This window comes from Seriola lalandi, unplaced genomic scaffold, assembly GCF_002814215.2.
Source record: "Seriola lalandi dorsalis isolate HSWRI2012SDOR001 ecotype SW California unplaced genomic scaffold, Sedor1 jcf7180002054879, whole genome shotgun sequence".
NCBI lineage: Eukaryota > Metazoa > Chordata > Actinopteri > Carangiformes > Carangidae > Seriola > Seriola lalandi.
Window position 1 is genome coordinate 253,291 of NW_019525432.1, and position 24,336 is coordinate 277,626.

General features: G+C 39.2%; 2 protein-coding genes across 3 annotated transcripts in view; one reads left to right on the forward strand and one right to left on the reverse strand.

Annotated features, from left to right (window-relative positions):
- kcng2 (potassium voltage-gated channel, subfamily G, member 2) overlaps nucleotides 1-11,902 on the forward strand; it is a 39,322-nt gene extending 27,420 nt beyond the window's left edge. Inside the window, exon 3 of the mRNA XM_023428515.2 lies at nucleotides 8,614-11,902. Within this exon, the coding sequence (XP_023284283.1) occupies nucleotides 8,614-9,441 (828 nt within the window). The 3' untranslated portion in view covers nucleotides 9,442-11,902. The remainder of the gene's footprint in view (nucleotides 1-8,613) is intronic.
- A 1,621-nt stretch (nucleotides 11,903-13,523) lies between these two features.
- slc66a2 (solute carrier family 66 member 2) overlaps nucleotides 13,524-24,336 on the reverse strand; it is a 29,889-nt gene continuing 19,076 nt past the window's right edge. For both annotated transcript variants that reach the window (XM_023428569.2, XM_023428570.2), the window contains one exon: nucleotides 13,524-16,829. In XM_023428569.2, the coding sequence (XP_023284337.1) occupies nucleotides 16,619-16,829 (211 nt within the window). In that variant the 3' untranslated portion in view covers nucleotides 13,524-16,618. The remainder of the gene's footprint in view (nucleotides 16,830-24,336) is intronic.

A 24,336-nucleotide genomic window follows, 5' to 3' on the forward strand; every position in this document is an offset into this window, starting at 1 on the left:
GTTTGGCATAAAAAGTCATAAAAATATCATAGTATAGTAAGGCATACAAAGTCATGAAAACGTCATAGTATAGTACGGCATATAAACATCATAGTGTAGCAAGCCAAAAATACGTCAAAAAAACGACATAGCATAGTAAGGCGTAAAAAGTCATAAAAACGACATAGTATAGTAAGGGAAATTTTTAAAAAAAACCCACATAGTTTATAAGGCATAAAAACGACATAGTATATAAGGCATAAAAACGGCAAAGTATAGTAAGGCAAAAAAAAAAAAAAAAACCCCACATAGTATAGTAAGGCATAAAAAGGCATAAAAAGGACATAGAATAGTAAAGTGTAAAAAGTAAAAAAAACGACATAGTATAGTAAGGCAAAAAAGTAAAAAAAACAACATAGTATAGTAAGGCATAAAAAGTCATAAAAACGACATTGTATGGTAAGGCATAAAAACAACATAGTATAGTAAGGCATAAAAAGTCATGAAAACGTCATAGGCATAAGGCATAAAGGCATAAAAAGTCATAGCCATAAGGCACAATAAAGATGCGTCTCCACATATTATTCGTGTATAATCATTGTTGGAAAAGGGCAGAGGTGGGCTTCGAACCAACGACCTCTAGACTTTGAGACAAAAGCGCTAACCATTACACCACCGAGCCTGTACAGTATTTTCATAGTAGCACATAGAAACATTTTAGTATATATAGTAAGGCAAAAAAACCCCCCCAAAAAATCACATATCATAGTAAGGCGCAAAAAGTCATTAAAACGACATAGTATAGTAAGGCATACAAAGTCATGAAAATATCATAGTATAGTAAGGCATAAAAACGACATAGTAAATTAAAGCATAAAAAGTCATGAAAATGTCATAGTGTAGTAAGACAAAAATACGTCAAAAAAACGACATAAAATGACATAGTATAGTTAGGGAAATTAAAAAAAAAAACCCACATAGTTTATAAGGCATAAAAATTACATAGTATAGTAAGGTGTAAAAGCTAAAAAAAATGATATAGTATAGCAAAAAAGTAAAAAAATCAACATAGTATAGTAAGGCATAAAAAGTCATAAAAACGACATAGTATAGTATGGCATAAAAAGTCATTAAAACGACAAAGTATAGTAAGGTATAAAAATGATATAGTATAATAAAGCATATAAAGCATAAATACGACATATTATAGTGAGGCATAAAAAGGCATAAAAATGACATAGTATAGTAAGGTGTAAAAAGTAAAAAATATGACATTGTATAGTAAGGCAAAAAAACCCCCCAAAAAAACAACATTGTATAGTATGGCATAAAAAGTCATAAAAACGACAAAGTATAGTAAGGTATAAAAACATCATAGTATAGTAAGCCAAAAAAAAGTCAAAAAAACGACATAGTATAGTAAGGCGTAAAAAGTCATAAAAAAGACATAGTATAGTAAGGGAAATTAAAAAAAAAAACACATAGTTTACAAGGCATAAAAACAACATAGTATAGTAAGGCATAAAAACGACATAGTATAGTAAGGTGTAAAAAGTCATAAAAATGAAATTGTATGGTTAGGCATAAAAAGTCATAAAAATATCATAGTATAGTAAGGCATAAAAACATTGAGGTTGTTGGAGAAGGCCAGAGGTAGGCTTCGAACCAATGACCACTAGACTGTGAGACAAAACTGTAACCATTGTACTACCGAGCCTGTACAGTCATTTCATAGTAACATATCAGTACGTCATAGTATATATAGTAAGGGCTAAAAAATCAAAAATACAACCTAGTACACTAAGGTCTAAAAAGTCATAAAAACGACATAGTACAGTAAGGTCTAAAAAGTCATAAAAACAACATAGTATAGGAAGGCATAAATCTTCATAAAAACGACATTGTATGCTTAGTCATAAAAAGTCATAAAAATATCATAGGCATAAAAACGACATAGTAAAGTAAGGCATAAAAAGTAATAAAAACGACAAAGTATAGTAAGGCATAAAAACGACATATTGTAGTAAGGCGTAAAAAGTCATAAAAATATCATAGTATAGTAAGGCACAAAAAGGCATAAAAACGAAATAGTATAGTAAGGAAAAAAATTTAAAAAATGACATAGTATAGTGAGGCATAAAAGTCATGAAAACATCATAGTATAGTATGGCATAAAAAGTCATAAAAACGACATAGTATAGTAAGGCATAAAAACGTGATAAAAATGTCATAGTATAGTAAGGCATAAAAACGACAGTATAGAAAAGCAAACTCCCCCCCCCCAAAAAAAACGACAGCGTAAAGTAAGGTATAAAAAGTCATAAAAACATCATAGTATAGTAAGGCATAAAAAGTAATTAAAATGGCATAGTATAGTAAGGCAAAAAACGTTATAAAAACGAAATTGTATGGTTAGGTGTAAAAAGTAAAAAAAAATCATAGAATAGCAAAGCATAAAAACGACAGTATAGTAAGGCAAAAAAAAAGGAAAAAAAAGAAATAGTATACCAAGGCATGAAAAGTCATAAAAATGTCTTAGTATAGTAAGGCATAAAAACGACACAGTATAGTAAGCCAAAAAAAGTGAAAAAAAAAAAGACATAGTAAGGCGTAAAAAAGTCAAAAAATGGAAAAAAGTAAAGTAAGGAATGATATGTCACAGTACAATCAGGCATAAAAAGTCATAGTATAGTAAGGCATCAAAACGTCAAAAAAAAGTTATAGTATACTAAGGCACAAAACGTAAAAAAAAAAACATCATAGTATAGTAAGGAATGAAATGTCATAGTATAATATAGCATAAAATTGTTAAAAAACATCATAGTATCATGATGCATAAAATGTCATAAAAAGTTATAGTATAATAAGGCATAAAAACATAAAAAACGTAATAGTACAGTAAAGCATAAAATTTCATAGTATAGTAAGGCATAAAAACATCATAGTATAGCAAGGCATAAAAAAGTAAAAAAAAACGACATAGTATAGTAGGCTATGAAAACGTCAAAAAACGTCATAGTATACTAAGGCATTAAAATGTATAAAAATGTCATAGAATAATCAGGCAAACAAAGTCAAAAAACGACAGTATACTAAGGCATAAAAACATTAAAAACCAACATAGTATAGTAAGGCATAAAAAAAGACAGAAAACATCATAGTATATTAAGGCATAAAAATGTAAAAAAAACGTCATTGTATAGTGAGGCATAAAAATGTCAAATAACGTCATAGTACAATACGACATAAAAATGTCATAGTATTGCAAGGCATAAAAAAGTCAAATAACATCATAGTACAATATGACATAAAAACGTCATAGTATAGTAAGACATACAAATGCCATAGTATAGCAAGGAATAAAAAAGTCAAATAACGTCATAGTACAATACGACATAAAAACGTCATAGTATAGTAAAGCATAAAAAAGTAAAAAAAACACCATAGTATAGTAAGGCATAAAAATGTCAAATAACGTCATAATATAGTAAGGCATAAAAATGTCAACAAACATCACGGTATAAGAAGACATAAAAATGTCTTAGTATAGTAAGGAAAAAAACCATCAAAAAACGACGTAGGCATGAAAACGTCAAACAATGACATTGTATAATAAGACATAAAAACATCATAGCAAAGTAAGGCATAAAAACATCATAGTACAGTAAGGCATAAAAACATTAAAAACGTCACAGTACAGTTAGGCATTAAAATATCATCGTGTAGTGAGGCATAAAAATGTCAAAAAACGTCATAGTATAATAAGACATAAAAATGTCTAAGTATAGTAAGGAAACAAAAATGTCAAAAAACATCATAGTAAATTAAGGCATAAAAATGTAAAAAAAACATCATAGTAAAGTAAAACAGGGAGGACCTGCAAACTCTACCATAAAGAACCAGGACAGGATTTGAACATTGTATTATAAGGCTTGAAAACGTCATAGTGTAGTAAGGCATTAAACGTCATAGTATAGGAAGGCATAAAATGTAAAAAAAAAACGTCATACTATAGTAAATTATGGAAACGTCAAAAAACATAATAGTATACATAGGTAGAAATTTGTCATAAAAACATCATAATAGCCTATAGTAAGGCATAAAAAGTAATTGGAGCAGACAGTTAACTTAATGTCCATGTTTTTGGATTGCGGGTGGAGGCCGGAGTTTCGGAAAAAAGCCCACAGGTAGAGCATGCAAACTGTACCGTAAAGGCACAGGACCGGATTTGAACCCACAACCTCCTCGTTGTGAGATAGCAATTCTAACCACTTGATCTCCATGCAGCACAAAGCCATTGTATTACAAGACATAAAAACATCATGGTAAAGTAAGGCATAAAAACATCAAAAAAAAGTCATCATATAGCAAGACATAAAAAATGTCATAGTATAGTAAGCATATGCCTTTTATTACATTTTATTACAGTGGTAGCAGCAGGCATTGGTAATAGAGGCTGTTTAATCTATTATCCCTTATGGTTTCAATCTGTTTACATATTTATGACTGAACACAACTTCCACCATAACTTCACGTGAAAGAACATCCAATTATATCAACAGCAAAACAAGACATACTCTTTTTTTCTTTGTAATAACATTAAAGATACAACCAGTGCTAAAGGTGAAACCCTGACTTGGTGTTTCTAGCACATACGTTCATAAATTTGCCAGTTTATCTCATGAATGGAAATACTGCTGTCCATGCTTGACCTTAATAATCATGAGGATTCACACACAATCATGGTATTGTTCTGTAATACAAGTCTGGTTTTGTGACGACGTATATTAAGATGGTTTCTGGAATATAGCGGCAGACACCAAGTCTACACAGTGGAGCTCAGTGATGTGCACAAATGAGAGGGGGCAAATAAATCAATTAAAAGCCTGTCGAAAACGGACCCAGCTCAGTATCAGAAGTCTGCCTGTTTGTTGAATCACACCCACTCCAACTCATCCGCAGGGTTCAGAGGTCAGGCCGTCGCTTCCTGCATTGTTTGGTTTACACGCTTGTCTTCAGCTGTGACAGGGTCAGAGTCCCCTGATCGCTGAGACGGATAATTGTGTGCTTTTAATTTGATCCTGCGTTGCTCTGTGTACATCAGAGGCTGCTCGAGGTGGAGGACGGAGCGGGAGGGAGTGGAGAAAGCACTCAGCCAGAAAACCTCTGACAGAGAACAACACAAGTCCGCTCAAATTCAAGGAAAGGGACAGTATGAGTTGCAAACACAAGCACAAGCAGACAAGACTCCCTTGTGGATGAAGAAGAGCAGAATGACAGAGGATGTGTGAAACATACTGGTTTGCATGTTAAAATGAGTGAACTCCCTAAGGATTTGAACAGTAGCACTTTTATTTGCTCTGGCTTTTAAATCTTCCTCTGGATGTGAAATGACAGCATGGGGTTAGATGGTGTATTTCACCTCACATTTGAATCGTCGTGCTGCAACAGCACATCGAGCTTCAAGATGGCTATGTGCCACGCTGTTATAAGGAAAATTGATAGAAAGAAAAATATTTTTCTAGCTCCAAAAAAGATTTGCCACAGGAGCCTGGCGATTCAAAGATGGATTGAAAACAGGAGCAACTGGAGTGGCGCACAGTTACAGCTGAATAAAATGACTTGGAAAAAAGGGCTGGTCAGAGAAAGAGAAAATACTTTACTGATATTATACAGATGAAATGACAAAGACTATCCAAATGTTTTGGGTATTATAAAAGGGGAGAGGTTTTTGTTTCTGATCCAAATTGGCTTAAATCGTCTCAAACTGAGGCTCAATCTGTCTCTCATAACCTCATAGTTATTATTTCACATTTGAAAATAAAAAGCATGAAGCCAAACTTTAGGCTTGGCAGCAGCTGGCCAGGGGCCTATGGAGCTGTGCTGAGGCAGAGAACTGACTCCCTATTGTTTATTTTAATTTAATTGTGGACTTCAGCCAATGCACATTTTATGAAAATAACATGTCTGTGTGCTCTGTTTTCATTCCTCAGTAAGTAAGTGGTGTATATATATATATATATGTCTTGATTTCAAGACTTTCATAATGCCTTATAACATTATAAATCACATCTTCAAGCTCATATAACGTTACTTCAGCCAAACATTATACGGATAAGAAAGCAACATAGTTAAGGAATGTGTTTTAGTCATTAAGGAGTAAATTAACACCCCGTGAAAATTCAGATTCAGTGAAGAAATTATGCCGTACAGAAATCATGTGACTTAAATGTCACTAAAACGTCTGCTCTAGGAGAGAAGAAAAATGGCAGCAGCTGAGAACATCAGGCATGTGTGGACCGATGAGGAGACTAACTAAATGTCACATTTACATAAACACAAACATTTACTACATAATCCACATTGCCTGTAAAGTTATTGATGTTTAAGACTGGTGGAGTGATATGATGTGAGGCAGTGAGTGTTGTCAGCGTTCAGTTTTACTACTGTTGAAGCGGACATTAAAGTGGACCAAGTTACCCAGATTTTTATCAAATTACTATGCAAAAAATTTGGAACCATAAGTTTGAAGGACAAGTAAGGCTGGCAGCGGTTACTATACAGCAATTTCACATCTAGCCTGTGGAGGTGGGACAGGAATGATTTTCCCAAAGCTTCCATCAGAACCAATCAAGTTCAACACATTTACTACTAAAGGGTGGTCGTACTTGAAACTGGTACCTTCATCTTTCAGAGGGAGCTTTTTGACCATGATCAACCCGAACATCTGTGCTTTCACTGTCAATGAAAATTAGTAATGGCAGCATTGCTAGAGACACATATTCTGCACACTTTGATGATAGCTACTTTTTCAAGTCCCCATACTCAATATTATTACTAATTTCTATCATTTCACTTGTGAGCCTTCACTTTAGTAGCTTATTGTTGCTGCTGTGAGAAAAACTGCAACCTCAGCTTTGCAGACCAGTGATTTTACACGGTCCATAATGGGTTTAGCAAGTTTGACGTCCCGAGGGCAAAAACTGTGCTATATGCAAAACTAAGTGTATGTGCTTAAAAATGCATGAGACTGAATCCTAGAGGACTTTTTCTCCTGTGCGGGCGGTCAGCTGGAATGATGTCTCCATGGAGCAGAGCTGTTGACTGAGCAAATATAAAGGAAAAAAATTGTTTGCTCATACATTTGCAGCTGTGCACATTCACACTTGCAGACAACCTTTTACCACTATGTTGCTTGTAGGGGTAATCCCCCGGCTCACTAAAGTTATCCTGTGTTGTCTTGAATATCTGAGCCGCCCAACACAGCAGGGAACTGAGTCTGAAAGCATTCAAGATGGTTTAGAAATATCTGTTTCACTGTATTGTATGACATTACGAAAAAGTTTTAAAGGTCAACATATTATATTAACTTATTATATGGTAGATTTCCATGACTTTTCTTTGATTATAAAGCAGGTCTAGGTTCCATATTAATACTGTGAATGAATAAAAGCGCTCAGTCCACAGAGAAATGCACACAGCCTGTATTCAGAAACTGAGACTTCTGTAACTTTGTGATGTCACAACAAACCGGTCACCACCCTAAGCCATGCCTCAAGCCCCGCCCACCTGGACCCATCGTCCAACCTTGTAGGATTTAGCTTCTCTGAGTGTTTACCCGATATCTGCTATATTTTGATTCAATCACTCAGAAAATAGTCAGCCAATGAGAAGAGTGTTACATTCTCTCTTCTGATTGGCTCACCAACCTGTTGTTACCAGAGCTCCAGAGAGACGTCTGAGAGAGGAGATGTAAAACTACATTGAGATGGTTTAATTACTTAAAAACCACAAACATATCTTGTTATGGATCAACATTTCAAATAAAACAGTGGAAAAGTGTAAAATGAGGGAACTTTAAAGAGGAAATGTAAAGAAAGTTTTCTCAACTGTTAGATTGTTTCCCCATATATTAATGAATCCACACATAATTATCTGACAAATAAAGCACTGATTATTTGTCGGTCATTAATAACACTTAAGTAAATGAAAGCATACTCACACTCCCTTTTCAGTCTCCTCCAGGGGTGACTTTGACTTAATAACCAAGTAATCTCTTATAATTATATTTTCAAATATTTATGAATGCTATTTCAGCAGTCCTGAAAAAATAGATCATCATTAAAAGATTAAAAGAGAGAACAATTGAGCTGTGGTAGCTTTAACGATCCACTGTGCGGCGTCCTTTGAGTCAGATATGACTGACCCTGGTGAAGACAGTTAATGTCTTATGTAAGATAATCTGCACATGTACATCTCGTACAGCTTTCACCCCTTGATCGCCCAGGTTTGATCTATGAGTGAGATTCACTGGATGAGATAATCAAAGCCTTTGTTTTACACTTCATGAATCTTTCAGCGCCTCCTCTGTTGTGTTTTGGTCCGTGAAAGAATAGACTCACCTTTTTGTTGCGAGATCAAACGCACAAACCTCTTCTGTCAGTGACAAACCCACAAATCAACCAGGCTTTGAAAGAGATTCTTAATTACTGACTTCATGCTGCGTCTTCACGTCACCTCTAACTGAAGCGCTTCTGGAGTTCACGTATCTCGCTCGCTGAATGCTGCTGTAGCTGTTGCATAATGTAACACAACCCTTAATGTCTGTCTTTATGTGCTTTTCATTCTCCGCAGGGTGAGTGCTCCCAGAGGTGCTATAACATCTTCGTGCTGGAGACGGTGTGCGTCGCCTGGTTCTCCCTCGAGTTCCTGCTGCGATTCATTCAGACGCAGAGCAAGTGTATGTTCCTGCGTACGCCTCTGAACATCATCGATGTGGTGGCCATTCTACCCTACTACATCACCCTCATCGTGGACTCTCTGTCGGTGGGAGGGAAACCTGTGGGATCAGGGAACAACTACCTGGAGAAGGTGGGGTTAGTCCTCAGAGTCCTGCGAGCTCTAAGGATCTTTTACGTGATGAGGTTGGCCCGACACTCCTTAGGCTTGCAGACGCTTGGTCTGACGGTGAGGAGGTGTACACGTGAGTTCGGCCTGTTGCTGCTGTTCCTGTGCGTGGCCATGGCTCTTTTCTCCCCACTAGTGTTCCTAGCTGAGAGCGAAATGGGCGCCAAGCAGGAGTTCACCAGCATCCCCGGGAGCTACTGGTGGGCAGTCATCTCCATGACCACGGTGGGCTACGGAGACATGGTGCCCAGGAGCATCCCTGGCCAGGTGGTGGCGCTCAGCAGCATCCTGAGCGGCATCCTCCTCATGGCCTTCCCCGTAACGTCCATCTTTCACACCTTCTCTCGCTCCTACGTGGAGCTGAAGGAGGAGCAGAACCGGGCGCTGAGGCAGAAGCCGGACTCGCAGGACAGCACCAAGTCCCAGAACAGCGAGGACTCTCAGGAGACGGACAGCTACCACGGCATCACGGACGCCACAGCCTCAGCGTTGCAGCGGAGGAAGTCCTTGGCTGCTCAGAGGGCTGCTGAGATTAGAGCGGCCATGCAGACTTAGCTGCTCCGACTGTCTATCAGTGTTCAAGTGGCAGCCTGGGAGGCCGTGACACCCAGCGCTGGGACTGAAAAGATGACAGAACTGGGAACAGGGAGGAGATTTTCTTCTCTGGAGTTTGAGGTCTCAGCTTTGATCATGTGAAGCGCTTGAGCACCAAAGTGTGTCTATGTTTCCTAAGTTTTCCAGAGGAGCTGCAGATTTGACTTTAAAAGATGGCTAACCTTACAATATTCACAATTTAACAACTCAAGTCAAATGAGATTGAAAAACTGACAAAGACAGCACTGTCACTGACTGCGATTCAGACTTGAGGTAAGTCTGTACAAAAGGGAACCTAACACCAAACCATGACACGTTGTTATTCAGACTTCAGACTAATAATTCATGTTCCTTGTGTAGCTGCATTTGAGAGGATTATGTCAAATAAAGGTGAGATGTCAGACATGCAGGTTATTATTGATGTGAAATATCATCTCCATTCACTCTTATTGTATTTGGGCAAACCAAATAACTTATTGTAGGTGGGTTATATAAGTGTCATACATGTACACAATGATGTCATCATATTTATTTGCAATAAAGCAGAGCTAATTAATCTCCAATGTAATAACACAAAACTGATGAATCTGTCAAAGGGCTATACAGTGTGTTGGGAAGAGTTAAGAGGGTTGATACCACTCTCATCTGTCTCTAATAGCTCGTGTGCTGATGCTTCAAAAGAATAGTTTGACATTTTCTTTGCTCTTTTGCTTAGAGTTAAATGAGAGGATTGCTACCACTCTCATATCTTTGTGCTAAAAAGTACGCTACAGCCAAGGATATCTTAGCTTAGCATAAAGTCTCCGCTGGTTGCCTGGCAACCGCAGAGTAAGGTCAGGACTTCAGCACAAATTTGTCGTTTTTTTACATTTCAGTTTTTGTACAGATTAAAAAAACTTGATATAACATGGCTTTACATGTGCTGGTAATCTGGTCTCTTTTAGCTTTGGAGTGAGTCAAGCTAGCTGTTTTTGCATTATTCAAAGCTAAGCTAACCATCTTAGCTTTATTTACTGTAAAGATTTGAGAGTGGCATCAATCTTCTTGTGTAATTCTTGGCAAGAAAGAAAATAATTTTATTTCTCAAATTGTTGAATTATAACACATAACGTGACAACCGATCATGTACAACTAGAACTGTGTGAAGATAAACATTTCAGAATTTAGAATTGGTTTTCTATGTGACCATCCTTTCCTGGCCTGGGGACTGGTAGTTAGAAACTCAAGGACCACTTACTGGCTTTCTTCAGAGCTTGTAGCCACATCTCTTAAACAGCTAACAGAGTCGATTGGGCTCAGCACGTGACCAAAGTAAAGACACTTAAGACGCAGAAGAAAACTAATAAGTTGTATGTGACATGACAATTGTGGGGAACTCCAGAAAAAAAAACAAAGATTTTTGGGGTTTGGTTGTTGCTTTGCAAGCGATACAATGCTAGTCTGTTTGTCCATCTGCCAAAACTATTATGAAATCTGCTCCAGCTGTTTATTTGCTGGGCTATTCAACATCCATGGAAGATGAATCGTAGGGATTTTGATGCCCCCGTTACACAATGTGTCACTGTAGTAAACTGCAAGTTTGCATTTTCTTCATTTTTGGATATGATATTGTGATTACTTACTATCTTTGATGATGATGAATGGGCACAGGTGGCGTTATCAGTGTGACAAATTGAGATTACAGTATATTGGTGGCTGAAAAAAAAATCTTTAATCTACATTAAACAAGCCAGAGAAGCACTCGCCAAAAGGTTCATTTCAGGTTCCTTTCACAGTCTTACATGATTTCCTCATATAATTGCAAATACAGAACTTCATTTTCTTTGGCTTGAGGGCCTTGTACTTTGAAGTGACACATTAAAAAACCATTTCCGCAAATTGTTGTCAAGTTGGAACCAATCAATGCAGTGTAAGTGCTTGAGAGTGCAAATTAGGTTGAGATATTTTTAATATGCCACACAGATTGGAAGGATCTGTTTAGTCTGCCAACTCTGAATCGCAGTCACTGTATTAACTGAATCATTAAAAAGCATGAAAATATCACACTGAACACTCTTAAAACTATTATATCTACAATATATGAAATTATTGTTTTGATGAGGAGCGGATGTTGCAATGGGACATCATTTGAATAGAAACCCAATTTAAATGGATTTGTGCTTTGCCTCATGAATCAATAGCCTGAGGAACAGCTTCTTTTGAAAAATGTAATAAAGATTATAATGAACACAGTCCCATGTGGAGAGGCTTTGATTTAACAATTTATTATACACAAGGACGCTCTCAAATTTGCAAGACATTGCGTGCTGCACCTCTGCACTTAGAACATCTTGAATTGGTCGGCCTGTGGCTCGGTACATGTATTTTGTTTTTTTCCCCACATCTGTTATTAATAATAAATTAATTCCGTTTGCAGGAGTGATGTTGGCTCAGCGCTCAGTTAATACCGACAGTGCTTCAATGAAAGTGTTCAACTTAGATTCATTCTGTTCAGAGGGTCCTCGTGTTCACACTGTGCAGGTCCGATGGATCAGGCTGCTGAAGGGGAAAAATTAGACCCTGAGCTGAATTCACCTTCAGCAGTTCATTTCAGACTACCACACTCACAGTTTGTAAAGCCACAGCCATGAATAACAAGTCAGTGACTACATGTTTTGAAGTGTGTATATGATGTATGTTTCATATTCACTCCTCTTTTAGCTGTTTTGGTCTCCGCCAACTCCTGAAAACAATGTCTGGCTCTTCAGCTTGTGAATGCTGCATTATGTTCACCAGCTAGTCACTAATTCAGCTTCCTTATTTCCAAGAGGTGTTCGGAGTAGTGTGAACGCTAGGCATTAATCTGGCTAAAATTTAGCCTGACATCTATTTAGCCGCTAAATAGATGTGTTTTAAAATTATAATGTAGTAGCGTGGAAGGAAAAATTCATTTATTTAATTTAAATGTAGTATAAGTTAGGTAAAAAGCCCACTGCTATCAGTTTGCTAGTGATGAGTGTTCTGTGTGGAAGCCAGTCCTGGATGCTACTCTAGGCTAAACCTTTGCTGCTCTCTCCTATTTTTATTGGATTTGTGGAGGTTTACAACCAGCAACCGCAGCCTGTTGTCCAAGAGATTACATTTTCCTAACACTCTCCAGCAGAGTCACTGAGTTTAATATGTTGAAATGTTTAAGGTTCTTAAAAGTAAATGTTATCCTGGAGAAGTGTGTTAGTTAAGAGTTCCCACCATCACATCTGGTTCTCAGGCAGCGGTGGACTTTTGAAGAGGTTTGAGGTGACAATGCTAATACACACTCAGTTCAAGGCACTGCAGGATGTGCAGGAGTCTGCACCAGACATTTTACAGTATTTATCATGCAGGGAAGCTTTCTCACACCCACTCACATTTCTGAGGCACTGTGCTCAATTCAGAATTTTATCTTCCTGATTTCTGATGTTGAGTTTAAATTAAAGATAAAGTTTAAAGACAGTTCTGTCAGTGAGGGCCCATGTGGTTCTGTTCATATATGTATTTCACTGTAGAAAAGACATTCAGCATTTTTTTCTGCTTAGTAAAGATTTTCTCATTATTTCATGATTTTGTTGAACAGATTAATAGTGTAAAAGAACTTGCGTCAACAAATAAGAAAAAAGAAAAACCAATGCACAAATGTTATTTAGGCCTAATCTATAAGAGACAGACACGTCTTAGTTTAATGGCACATTGAAAGACATAAAAAGACAACATTATGAATCTGGATCTGCATTTAGAAAATGCCTTTTCAAATCCATCTTTTTTCCCCCTTTTTGGCTGGTACATCTATTATTTGTTTACCGCCTCCTCTGTGTATCAGCGGAGAGTGCTTTATGCGAAAGCCCAGCACATTACAATTTATGTGCTTATTATTGCTTCAAATGGCATATACCCAAAGCCCAAAGAAGGACCATGGCTGGTGGGCTTATGCTTCCTTTGACAGTTGACGTCTGCCAGAGCCGCACCGCTGACGGGAGCAACGGTGGATGTCTTGCACAACTGACACACATCAAACAAGACATGATGCATCGGTCTCTCCCCGTCCTCTTTATTGGGTGACAATGCCAAGATTCTCGACAATACTTTGTGTATAAACAGCCTCAAGTGTTGATAGATGTCGTTACTTGCTGAGCTGAGCTGCTGGCATTTTAATAGAAAAAAGAAACATAAACAAACACATATAGTAAAAATAGCATAAAAAACATCCTTGTAATGGTATTTTTGGTACATTAACAAACTAGGTGTGGGTTTCACAGACAGGGCAATGCAAAACCTGGCAGTTTCTACGGGAAAATACCTTCACATGATGAAATAATTAAACCAAACCATATAAAACAAGGTAAAAGAAAAGAAAAGAAAAGAAAGGAAATGTAATGAAACAGTGAAAAAAGTGGAACTCTGAGGTCATTTTGATCCTGTTGAGCACAACAAGAACATGTATCAGGTATCTCACATTATCCATACAAAACAGTCAACCTCACAGCAGTCTGAATAAAGAACAGGCATACTGTACTTTACACTGACAATTGAAGACTATAAAAAAAAATAACAAAATAAATAGGGTGGCTAAATAGGTATAAACACAAAAAGTACACCTCCACCAAGATAAGATACCAAGGAGTCATCCACTGGGTCTTTTTAATATTTAAGAGAAGTGGAAGAAATATTCATAGAAAACTTCTGCCATGTCCCGGTGGAACAAGAGGGAAGTTTCTTGAGGCTTAAAGGAGGAGGACAGAATCAGGTCTGCTCTGGTACACAGTTCACTGAAGGGCTGACAGTCATACACCTCCTGGTTTGGCATTTCTTCTCTCCCCAGAGAAACATTACAAAGCAACATCAATAAGAAAGAAAGTTTTCACTGTGGCTGAGATATGTGGCTGCAGCTTCTTTCTTATGACAAAATGGTGATGAGTACAACCTGCCCAAAGCGGTGCCCAGTGAAGTGGAGTCATGAGCACGGATATCAGGAGGATGTTATTGGATTTGCAATATGAATAATAAACTGGCCAGTCAGTGTTTCCTGTTGGCAACATGAAGGTGGTGAAGATGTGACCATATTCAGAAGCATCTGTCTCTTGAACATTAATTCTTCATTACAACTTGGGTCTTATATTATCCTTTTTACAGGCAACTCCAATGGCCAGAATTAGAAGAAAACAAAAAAAACAACACCACTTCTACCTCATATTGTTCAGTTGGAAAATTTGGACAGTTACGACATCTCCCGGTTGGCGAAAAGGAACTACAGACGTGTCGACAGAGTGGTGACAAACTGGCCACAAAGCCCACTGCCAACGCTGGCAGTTACTTCCAAATAAAATCCAATATTAACTCAACTCACAGTTGATTCAGCAGCTGCACACTGTTTGTCATTATCTGATTTCACTTGTTAATGAATGCAACGAAACAAAAGCTGCCAACTCCCTAACTCCCTACACGGACAACCCTCGGTTTCTCTGTTCTTCCCATTCTGCCAACATTACATAAACGCAGCAGAAGACCCAAGTTGTAATAAACCAGAGTTATCTTTTAAGGAGGTGCTAACCTATCAAAATCAAATCCGTGACACTTCCTGTGGTATAAATGCTGTTTTCATTCTCAAGGTGTGTTCAGACTGAATGAGAAGCTCATCTTCACCTGGGGTTATTTGACCCCTGGAATGTTTTCGCACTCGCACTTTATATCGGGCCAAGCAGACATTATAAAACCGACATTACAGACATTGGCTGTAGCTAGCGAGAAGCCTACACAGCTTGTGTGTATGTGTGGAGTGTGTCTGTTGTTTTCTTTGTGTGACAGCTCATACTCTGATCTCTGGAGTGGATTCGTAAACCCAGAGCAAAAGCACGGTTTGGCTTAAATTGGCTTAAACGGCTTAAACCCGTTTTCAACTCTCGATGACTTGTCCTTGTCCCAGAGTAAATGTGCGCTCAACACGCTTCAATGACTGTGTATGCTATTGTGCCTTGTCTAACGTTCACTTTGTGTTCAGTCTGAACGCACCTTAAGAATACTGGGATTTGGGATCTAAACTGATTCCTGTGAGGATTTTTGGAAATGGTGACATTAAAATGAACAAAATTATATACAAAATGTCATCAACAGCTTCAGTACAAAAATGCTGGCATTTGCTTTTTGAAAACCCACGCAGGTCAAACACCGGCCATGATGATGCTGATGATGTTACATGATGTTTCCTGTGACTCAACACCTTTGATTCCAGCAACACAGGTTTCAAACAGAAGCCTGCTCGTCTGTCTTTTACAAAGTTCTCATCTGTCCATTAGTCTGAAGGCCACTAATGTTTATGACGAATTGTTTTGCAGATGCCAATGCACTGCACCCCAAACCTTTGGGATTATTTTCTCTTTTGGTAAAATTTGATTGCCTCTAGTTTCTTACAGTTTTATCCCACAAGGATAGAGCCTGTGTCACAGCACATGGTGACCATCTGTCCAACAAGTGGTAGACTGACCAGCATTTCTCCACTGTGTTGGGGAAAAAAAACAACTAAATAACAAATGCCATTTTGTACATTCAGTAATGTTGTATATCAAGATTTTTTTTGATTGACTCATACATTTATATTGCTGGTAATGCAGCAAACCATGTCTGAATGTGTGTGTTTTAAGGCAGAGGGTCCATGCAACAATCATCAACGTATGTGGACGAAAAACAGCTGGTCCACGTTTTCCTTGAGCACAGATTTCAGTGCATACATCTGCAGTTTATATATTCTGTATATTCATGTATGTGCATAATATTCTCCACATGCACAGGCTGATTCAAGGATATATTCTTTGTGAAGTCTGCATTCCAAGACATGAGCATACCGTCGCATTGGGAAGAAGTCAGTGGGATAATAAATAAAACAAAAAGGTTGAGTTTGTGTGTAACAAATGTCCTTCAGGTATTGCTGCAGACCCCAACATCACCAAGTGTCTGTGTATGTTCATACCTTATTTATGGGTGTGTATGTGTCTTTATGTATACTTAGAGGTGACAGTGAGCAGCCTGTGTCATCTCAAGGTGCTTTGGTACTCATGTCAGTTTGTACATGTCCTCAGCTCCTTTGTACATGCCCCCCCCCCCCCCCCCCCCCTAGAGCTTGCAGGGGATCTCAGAGGGCTTTGGCACTGGTGGTGTGGGAGACGGTGTGCGAGACTGGTTTCTGCGGGTAGCGGCTGTAGTAGTAAACCTGGAACAGGATGGCGACATCCACGATGACCTGCAGCAGGCCGCATGTCCAGAACTGCACGGGAGCCTGGGTGAGCAGGAAGTAGCCGGTTTTAAAGGTGTCGCCGCTCGTCCACATCAGCACCATCTTGATACTGAGAGGAGAAGGTAAAAGAGATAAAGGATGGGGAAAGGAAAAATAAAGGATTAAAACTCCAAAAACAGAACTCAAAATAACATGCAATGGCCTTTTTCCATATTATAATTTCATTTCATTATATCACCTTTCATGACATCACACTGCCCCCTCACCATTTAGTCAACTACAGGTCCCTTGCTCTCTCAATCAAGAGAGCTCAACAACTGCCTTCCTTTACGCATTTTACAGGATTTATTTATGTGATTATTAATAACACTTTCCATACATTTCTATCTGGCATCTCTTACCCGACTTTGTTTGACCGGACCTTTACGTCGTCTTGGATACATTTCCACCAGGGTTTTTTTTTTTTTGATTTATTTTTGCTAAATAATCAGTTTGGTCACCAACAGTGGATTTTAATGACAGCAGGAAAAGGGGTCAGAAGAAGAAGGGAATAGCAAATTTGCCACAATAACAACCATGGGAAATAGAAATAATGAATCTTCTCAGGGCGCAGGCTTCTCATCAACTCCACATCCTGTGGCACATTTCTAACTATGAAACTCATGAGCGTCTCTGGCACGCACTGAGCTGGCTGTTTATAGGATGGCTCATGAGACAATCCAGGGTGTGAGTTGTACAGTAACATAAAAGAGTTATTGTTTTAGAAGCGACTGGAGAAAAGCGCCCCTGTGTGATTTGTGAGGGCAAAGTTCCTTTAAGCATAATCTTTGTCCTCTCGCTGGCACTCAGAAACACTGTGAACTCAACTAATGAGATGGAAAAAAGGAAGTCTTAACGATAGAAGATAGGAGCATTGGAAAAGAACCAGGCCCTGAGGTCCAACTTTATATACATGTTGTATTCCACAAAAATAGACAAACACACAGTGTACTGCTGCACACACAGGAAACATGGGAATCACCTCTAAAAGTCCTCCAGAGTTCTATTAAAAGTGCTGGTGCTGGTGATTATGGGTGTTTTTTTGTACCAGGTTCTGACAGCATCAACACATCAACTTTTGCAAACGTTCACCTGTGTTTGAATCTTCTTTTTTTTTCATAAAACTTTTTGCTTGAGGCATGGATACATGTAGGCAATGCTGACAAAGAAAGGACTGAGCCAGCAGTCTACACGAACACACACACACACACACACACACACACACACACACACGCACGACTCTTCAGATGTGCTTCCTGAAGCAACCTGCCTACAACAATACGAACACATGCTGAGACATTTGAAATCGTTTCACTCAAGCATGTCGCTCTGATTGGTCAGCACTTTTCTAAAGTGGAGTTTTTCCTCTCCGCTGTCGCCAAGTGCTTACTCATGGCAGGAGCTGCTGAGTCTCTCTCTATAATACTGTCAGGTCTCGACTTTACCCTGTAAAGTTGAGATAATGTATGTTATGATTTGGCGCTATACAAATAAAACTGAATTGAATTGAACTATTCACTTAAGCTTCGCAGGACATTTTTATTTGTGCTCTGGATTTAAAGGTTTGGCTCAGTGCAAGATAGCTTTGGCTTTATTTGTCCAGGTTTTGAGATATTTTTGAGATTTCTGCGTCCAACCCAACACAAGACGGGGTTTCCCTTAGGAAATGGTTAGCCGAGGTAATAAAACTTAAGAGGTGTTGTGTTACTATGACAACCACCAATCATAAACTGTTCTCAGTAGTCTTAGCTACATATTATTTGTGTTTTTGATGTAGTGATTTAGACATTTATTCAGTTTACAGCCTCTGTTTTTGTATGTTGAAAATTTAATATGAAATAAATTTGAAGAAAAAAAATGAAGAAAAATGCATCCATCCTCAAGGCAGCCCAGGGTGGGTTTAACCAATGGAAAATTAGTTTTAAAAAAAGGAAATCACCCTCATCACTTTCTATATTTAGTGTTCATGTTACTCTGGGTTGGATGATCCACATACTTTAACGTCAAGAGTTTTCACTGGAACTATTTTCTGCAGAATAATACATAACTCTACAGTGGCTTCACAAAGTATTCAGACCCCTTTCTCTTTTGTGTTGTAGATTTAATTTTAAATGGTTAAAAAATACTCATCATGTAGACGCCCCTTCCGCAGCAATTACTTGAACAAGTCGGTCTCCTGACTCTTTTAGCGTGAGACTGCACAGGTGAGGGAAAAGGTAACGGAGATCTAGTCTGTTTCATTCCCTTTATTCTCAACAGCTGTGTGCTCTACCGGAGATTGATGTTCATGACATATTTCACCACATTCAATTTAATATTCCACTACTGTAATCATCAGTCAAAGCTGTAATCTCATAACAGGGTCATAAACATTAATCCATGGCGGGGTCAAGCATTACCCGTAAATTCCTAACTGAATTTGGCCACGTGACTCGACCCCCCCCTCCCCCCCGTGGACCCTCTGATTGAACAAACTGAAATAAATATGTCACAAAACAAAGCTGTGGTTCGTGCAGCAGGTGAAACGTGGTGGTGAGACGATAAGGGAAGCGGGATGAGTCTTTTGTGTTAGCAGATTCGCTACATTTCTATAAGCCTCTTAACACATGTAAAGAATGGGTGAGAGGTAATCTAGTGCCCCCCCCCCCCACTGGGTTTACTGTATCTCCAACTGCTTTTTTAGCCTCTTCGGGGGCAAAGCTTTGCAGCCCAATCTCCTCTTGCATTATTCATGCCTCCACCAGCTTCACCTTTTCATTTGTAAGGCCAATTTGTGCAAACCTTGCCATTTCCAGCCCCCCCCCCCCCCCCCCCCGTTTTCTTCCTTCCTATTTTCACTTCTTACTTTTTGCCAGCTCTTTCCTTGCAGCCTGTACGTCTCTGTACAGGCTCCTATTTGCCCTTTTTTTTTTTTTTTTTTTTTCACAACCGCACTCTCCGCAATACTTCTCCTCCTCTCCCCGTCCATTCATCTTCCCACAATCTCCTTCCACCGTCTCCTCGTCTCTCTATACCTGTTTGCACTTGCCCCCCCCCCCGCCGCCATCCTCACACTCCTCTCTCTCAGCTCAGTAAGGAGCTTGTTAGCTCTGTGGAAAGAGACCCTCCCTCCTCTCCTCCTCCACACTCCTCAGTGGCTGCTGTCTTAGAGTTATGACGATGTGTACCTGCAGGTAATGATGAGAGAGGCAGGATTCGTGTTTGATCAATTCTTCTGCTGGTTCCCTAATAAGAGGTAACTCAGGGGTGGTGGTGGAGTAGAGCTCGGCTGGACAATAGGCTGCAGATGCATTGTATATATATATATATATATATATATATATGTGTATGTGTGTGTGTGTACATATACCTCTTTCCCATTCTCTATTAAACTATCTTCATTTAATATCTATAACTAATCTGACCCAGTGACACAGAAGCTATTCAGTCTTTTTGGATTAACTAGCTACTGAGCTAAATCCTAAAATCCGGTGTATTAATATTTCATTTAATAAGGAGTTACTTTTTCATACGTAGTCATATCTTACTAAAGACACTTAGTGTAGTCTGCACTCCACAGCTATTCATTTTCTTTAGCTTATCGGCTCTCTCCAGCTGTGAAGCATTTTAGTGCATGTGTCTCTTTGGATTCAGCTGTGATTCTGCTTCGCTTCCACTCTGCTCTGATACAACAGTCAGCACATGGTGGAGGGTGAGGGAGAGTGCACCACCGAATCATCACACACCTACTAAAAGGCTTCGGAACTGGGAGGTACAACCAGGGGTGAGCTTAGTAAAGTGAGAGGGAATTTATTTTGAAGGGATAAGAGGAATAAATTTATCTATCCCCAACAGTAAAGTCTACAAGGTTTTTAAACTGTTCAATCCCGTTGGCTGGGACAGTCAGTACAAACTCATGCTTTGATTATAAATTATACTGGAAATCCCAAAGTGTCCTAATACCTACCATGCACTACAAGACTTTGAAAAGACATCTAAAGACAATGTCTCATTAGTTGCAGAGTTTTTAGTGCTTGCAGGGTCAAGGTCAAGGTCACTATTTACAAGACTAGAATCCTTTGAATTTAATTCCCATCCTGCTCCTTGTTTATTGTAAGAAAAACATTTTGTCCAGACTTTTTTGCTCTTTGAAATTCTACATTGTTATTATCAACATTCTTGTCATTCTTATTATTATAATTATAATAAAAAGTTAGAAACTCGACACTATAATCATCATGATCTGCCCCTAAAATGACTGTGGTTGGCTTTTCTATTCATTTACGTCACTATCTGCATTTTGACCACGTACAATGAAACCACGGGCAGGAGACAACAGAACTCTTTCATATGGCTGTGTGAGTATTGTTTTAAGAAAGATCTTTTGCACCTTTCCTTTAAGGAGAAATTAAAATGGAAGAATGCATTTTGAACAATACAAAACTCTTCATCATATTCGCAGAGGGCTGAGGTTCCAAACTCTATCCATTTGCTTCAAATATACATGGTCCGGGCTGTAACAGCATGTATTATTTTGCGGATGAAGCACTTCAGTTGCACTTGCTTTGAGTTTCCCCTAAAAAGTAATCTGATACATCTTTTAGGTTTCACTTTTTTGTGTTGTCTTATGAGTCTGTGCCACTTTTTGAAATTCATTTCGCAGGTCTTTGTGGACCTTGTCTGTTGCCTTTGCAGAATTATGTTTAATTTGTTTTGTTGGGGGAAAAACACATAACATTCACAAAGCAAAGACATTCCTTCACACAACAAGATTTCGCTCTCATCTCTAAATCTCAACAGGATTTCCACCCTGAAGGAATAGAAACAAACGGATTCATTTTCATCTATTGCAAGAAGGAGAAAGCAGGCCCCTGAGTGATGAGAGCAGATGGCGGGTGGACGGGTTGGACAGATGGTCTGGAAGGTTCTCCAGCTGCAGTGATCCGCTTCAGGGAGCTGAGGCTGCTCTGTGCTACAGCCCTGCTATACACAGCAGCACCATGCACCCGGCCACAGGGGTGACGGCCCGGTACCATCAGTAGTCAATACACATCTATCCCAGCACATGGCTCTGTGTGTGTGTGTGTGTGTGTGTGTGTGTGACAGCAGCCTGTAGGCTAAATAAGGCTCTGGCACTCTTATCTGTCATACTGGGATGCAGCTCAACACCACAAGCCTTATAAGGCTGCGAGTTGGCTGTCTGGATGTCCCATCTCCCTATTTTGTGTTTGTCTGTCTGTGTCTGTGTGTGTGTGTGTATTTTCTGTCTGTGTTGTTGTATTTTATTTGTTTTATGGCAGGCTGGTCAGTATCGGTATGTACCTCTGGCTCTGCAGGCTCAGGACCAGCTAATAATAGCTGCAACCTGAAAACTATTAACACAAAATCTTCAACACCCTCTCATCCCCCTCGCACTGCGCACGCACGCACGCACGCACGCACGCACGCACGCACGCACGCACGCACACACACACACACACACACACACACACAGGCTTAATGTCCCTCACACAGTATCTGTCTTCACAAGTTTTTGTGGTTGCTCCGGCTGAGATAGTTTCCAAATAGGAGATTGGTTCCAAACAAAGTTTAAACTAGTTCAGGGATTCATAGAAATTTTTAAATCATGTTGACTTACATTGAAAAAGAAAGAAAAAAAACAAACAAAAAAACCCATGAAAATAACAGAATAAAAACAATAAAAATGAAAAGTCGGGCCATAATAACACAGCCAGCATTAGAGACACTTTTTTAAATTAAATGCTTGGAGACTTATTAAAAAAAATGTCTGAAGCAAATTATGACAACTAATTACACTAAGTAAACAAGTCTATTCCCAAAGACACGATCAGCCTCTCTGAACCTCTGAGCTGCATTTTCATCATACCATATATCATAATTGTTTGCTGTCTCTGTTTTCAAGTAAATGATTCCTGCCCCTTGTCCTTATTAAAAGGCTCCACTGTCACAGGGTGGATGAGCTGTAAAATGAGATGGCTTTATGTGAGCTGTATGGGCTTCATAACTGCATCAGAGTGCAGAGTGAAAAAGGGCAGGGCCCATGGCTGGATGCGTAAAACTGAATGGTAAATATTTGATTTCAAAGCTTAAACGTAAGCAGAGATCACTGGTTACGTTTAGGGGCAGGTTAACGTAAGTGGAGGCACATATCGACCGAGAAACAGACTTTCTGAACCCACAAGAATCTACTCTATAATGTACCAATCCATTCCATCCATTAGCCAAACCACATAACTGGAGCCAATCACAGCAAACAGTGCCTGCCAGTGCCTGACTCCGCCCCTAACCAATCAATAAATGTGCAAAGAGGAGGGGCCTGTGTGGTGCAGAGACTTCGGTGCATCCTGGCTTGTGGCAAGCATACGCTCGCTCGGCTGTCACTCAAAGTGGCCACGCCCTCAATTTTGCAGAACTCTAACAACCTTAATAAAATTGAAACGAGTGAGTTATATAACAATTCACCCCCCGTACAGTTGTCATGAAGGAAGAAATTAGCTGTAGAGACCAAAATCGTTTTTTGTACCAGGCTGTAAACATTTATTTCTGCTGTTGGACATTTTAACATGGGAGTCTATGGGGATTTACTCAGTTTTAGAGTCAGACTCAAGAAGCAACAGTGCTAAATGCTACACCACCAAAAACCAAAACCGAACAGCTGGACAGCCCTATGGTACAAAAAAAGAAGAGTAAGTTGTCTGAGGTTTGGTACATTAACAACGTCCATTTTCAAATATCATTACTAGTGAAGGCTTCAGCGCTTATACCAATGTATTATATTCAACTCCACCATCATGCATCACTGTTTAACAGTGCATATTGCTGACACTGATGCTGGTGGAAGCAGAAAGTCTTATACATTGGAGTGTTCGATAAATCTCTAACCCAAAAAGTGAATGTCCTGTCTCTGCACATGCTGAAGTGTTGCGCATGGAGCTGTAGTTTGGGCAGTTGGGAGATTCGGCAGCTGAGACAGCTGATGAGTAGATTACCAGGAGAAAGAGAAAGAGCAGTCTACGCTTCCATCGCTGCCAGACTGTGTGGAGTTTTGAGTGGGATTGATTGGGACTGCAGACAAAAGCCCAGCGGCAACATTAAGGCGAGTGCACGGAAGGAACGTCTACCGCTGGCGTATGTGGGAAAAATTATGGTGGAAATATGATTTGCCTGGGCAGCCGCTATGGAGACAAAGCCGCCAAGCAGCTGATCCTTTTTTCGGCGCTCCGACTCCAGGTGGTGGACATCATCCCTGAACTGTGAGTAAGCAAGTCTGCAGTCCAGACACACACAGCTATTATAACACAATCCTGCAAGGTTGGACGGTGGGTCTAGGTGAGGTGTGCTGGGGCCATATCTGAGGTGTGGACTGTTAGGTTGTGACATCACAAAGTCACCGAAGTCCTGACAGCTCGTTTTAAGGCAGTTTCTGAGTATGGGCTACATGTGCATTTTTCAGTGGATTGATTGTTTTGATAGTTTACATAGTACCTACACCTGCCTCACAATCAAAAAACATGGAAATCTCACCTTCTACGATATGGGAACTTTAACAGAAAACCTCAGGGGTGAATTAACATCAG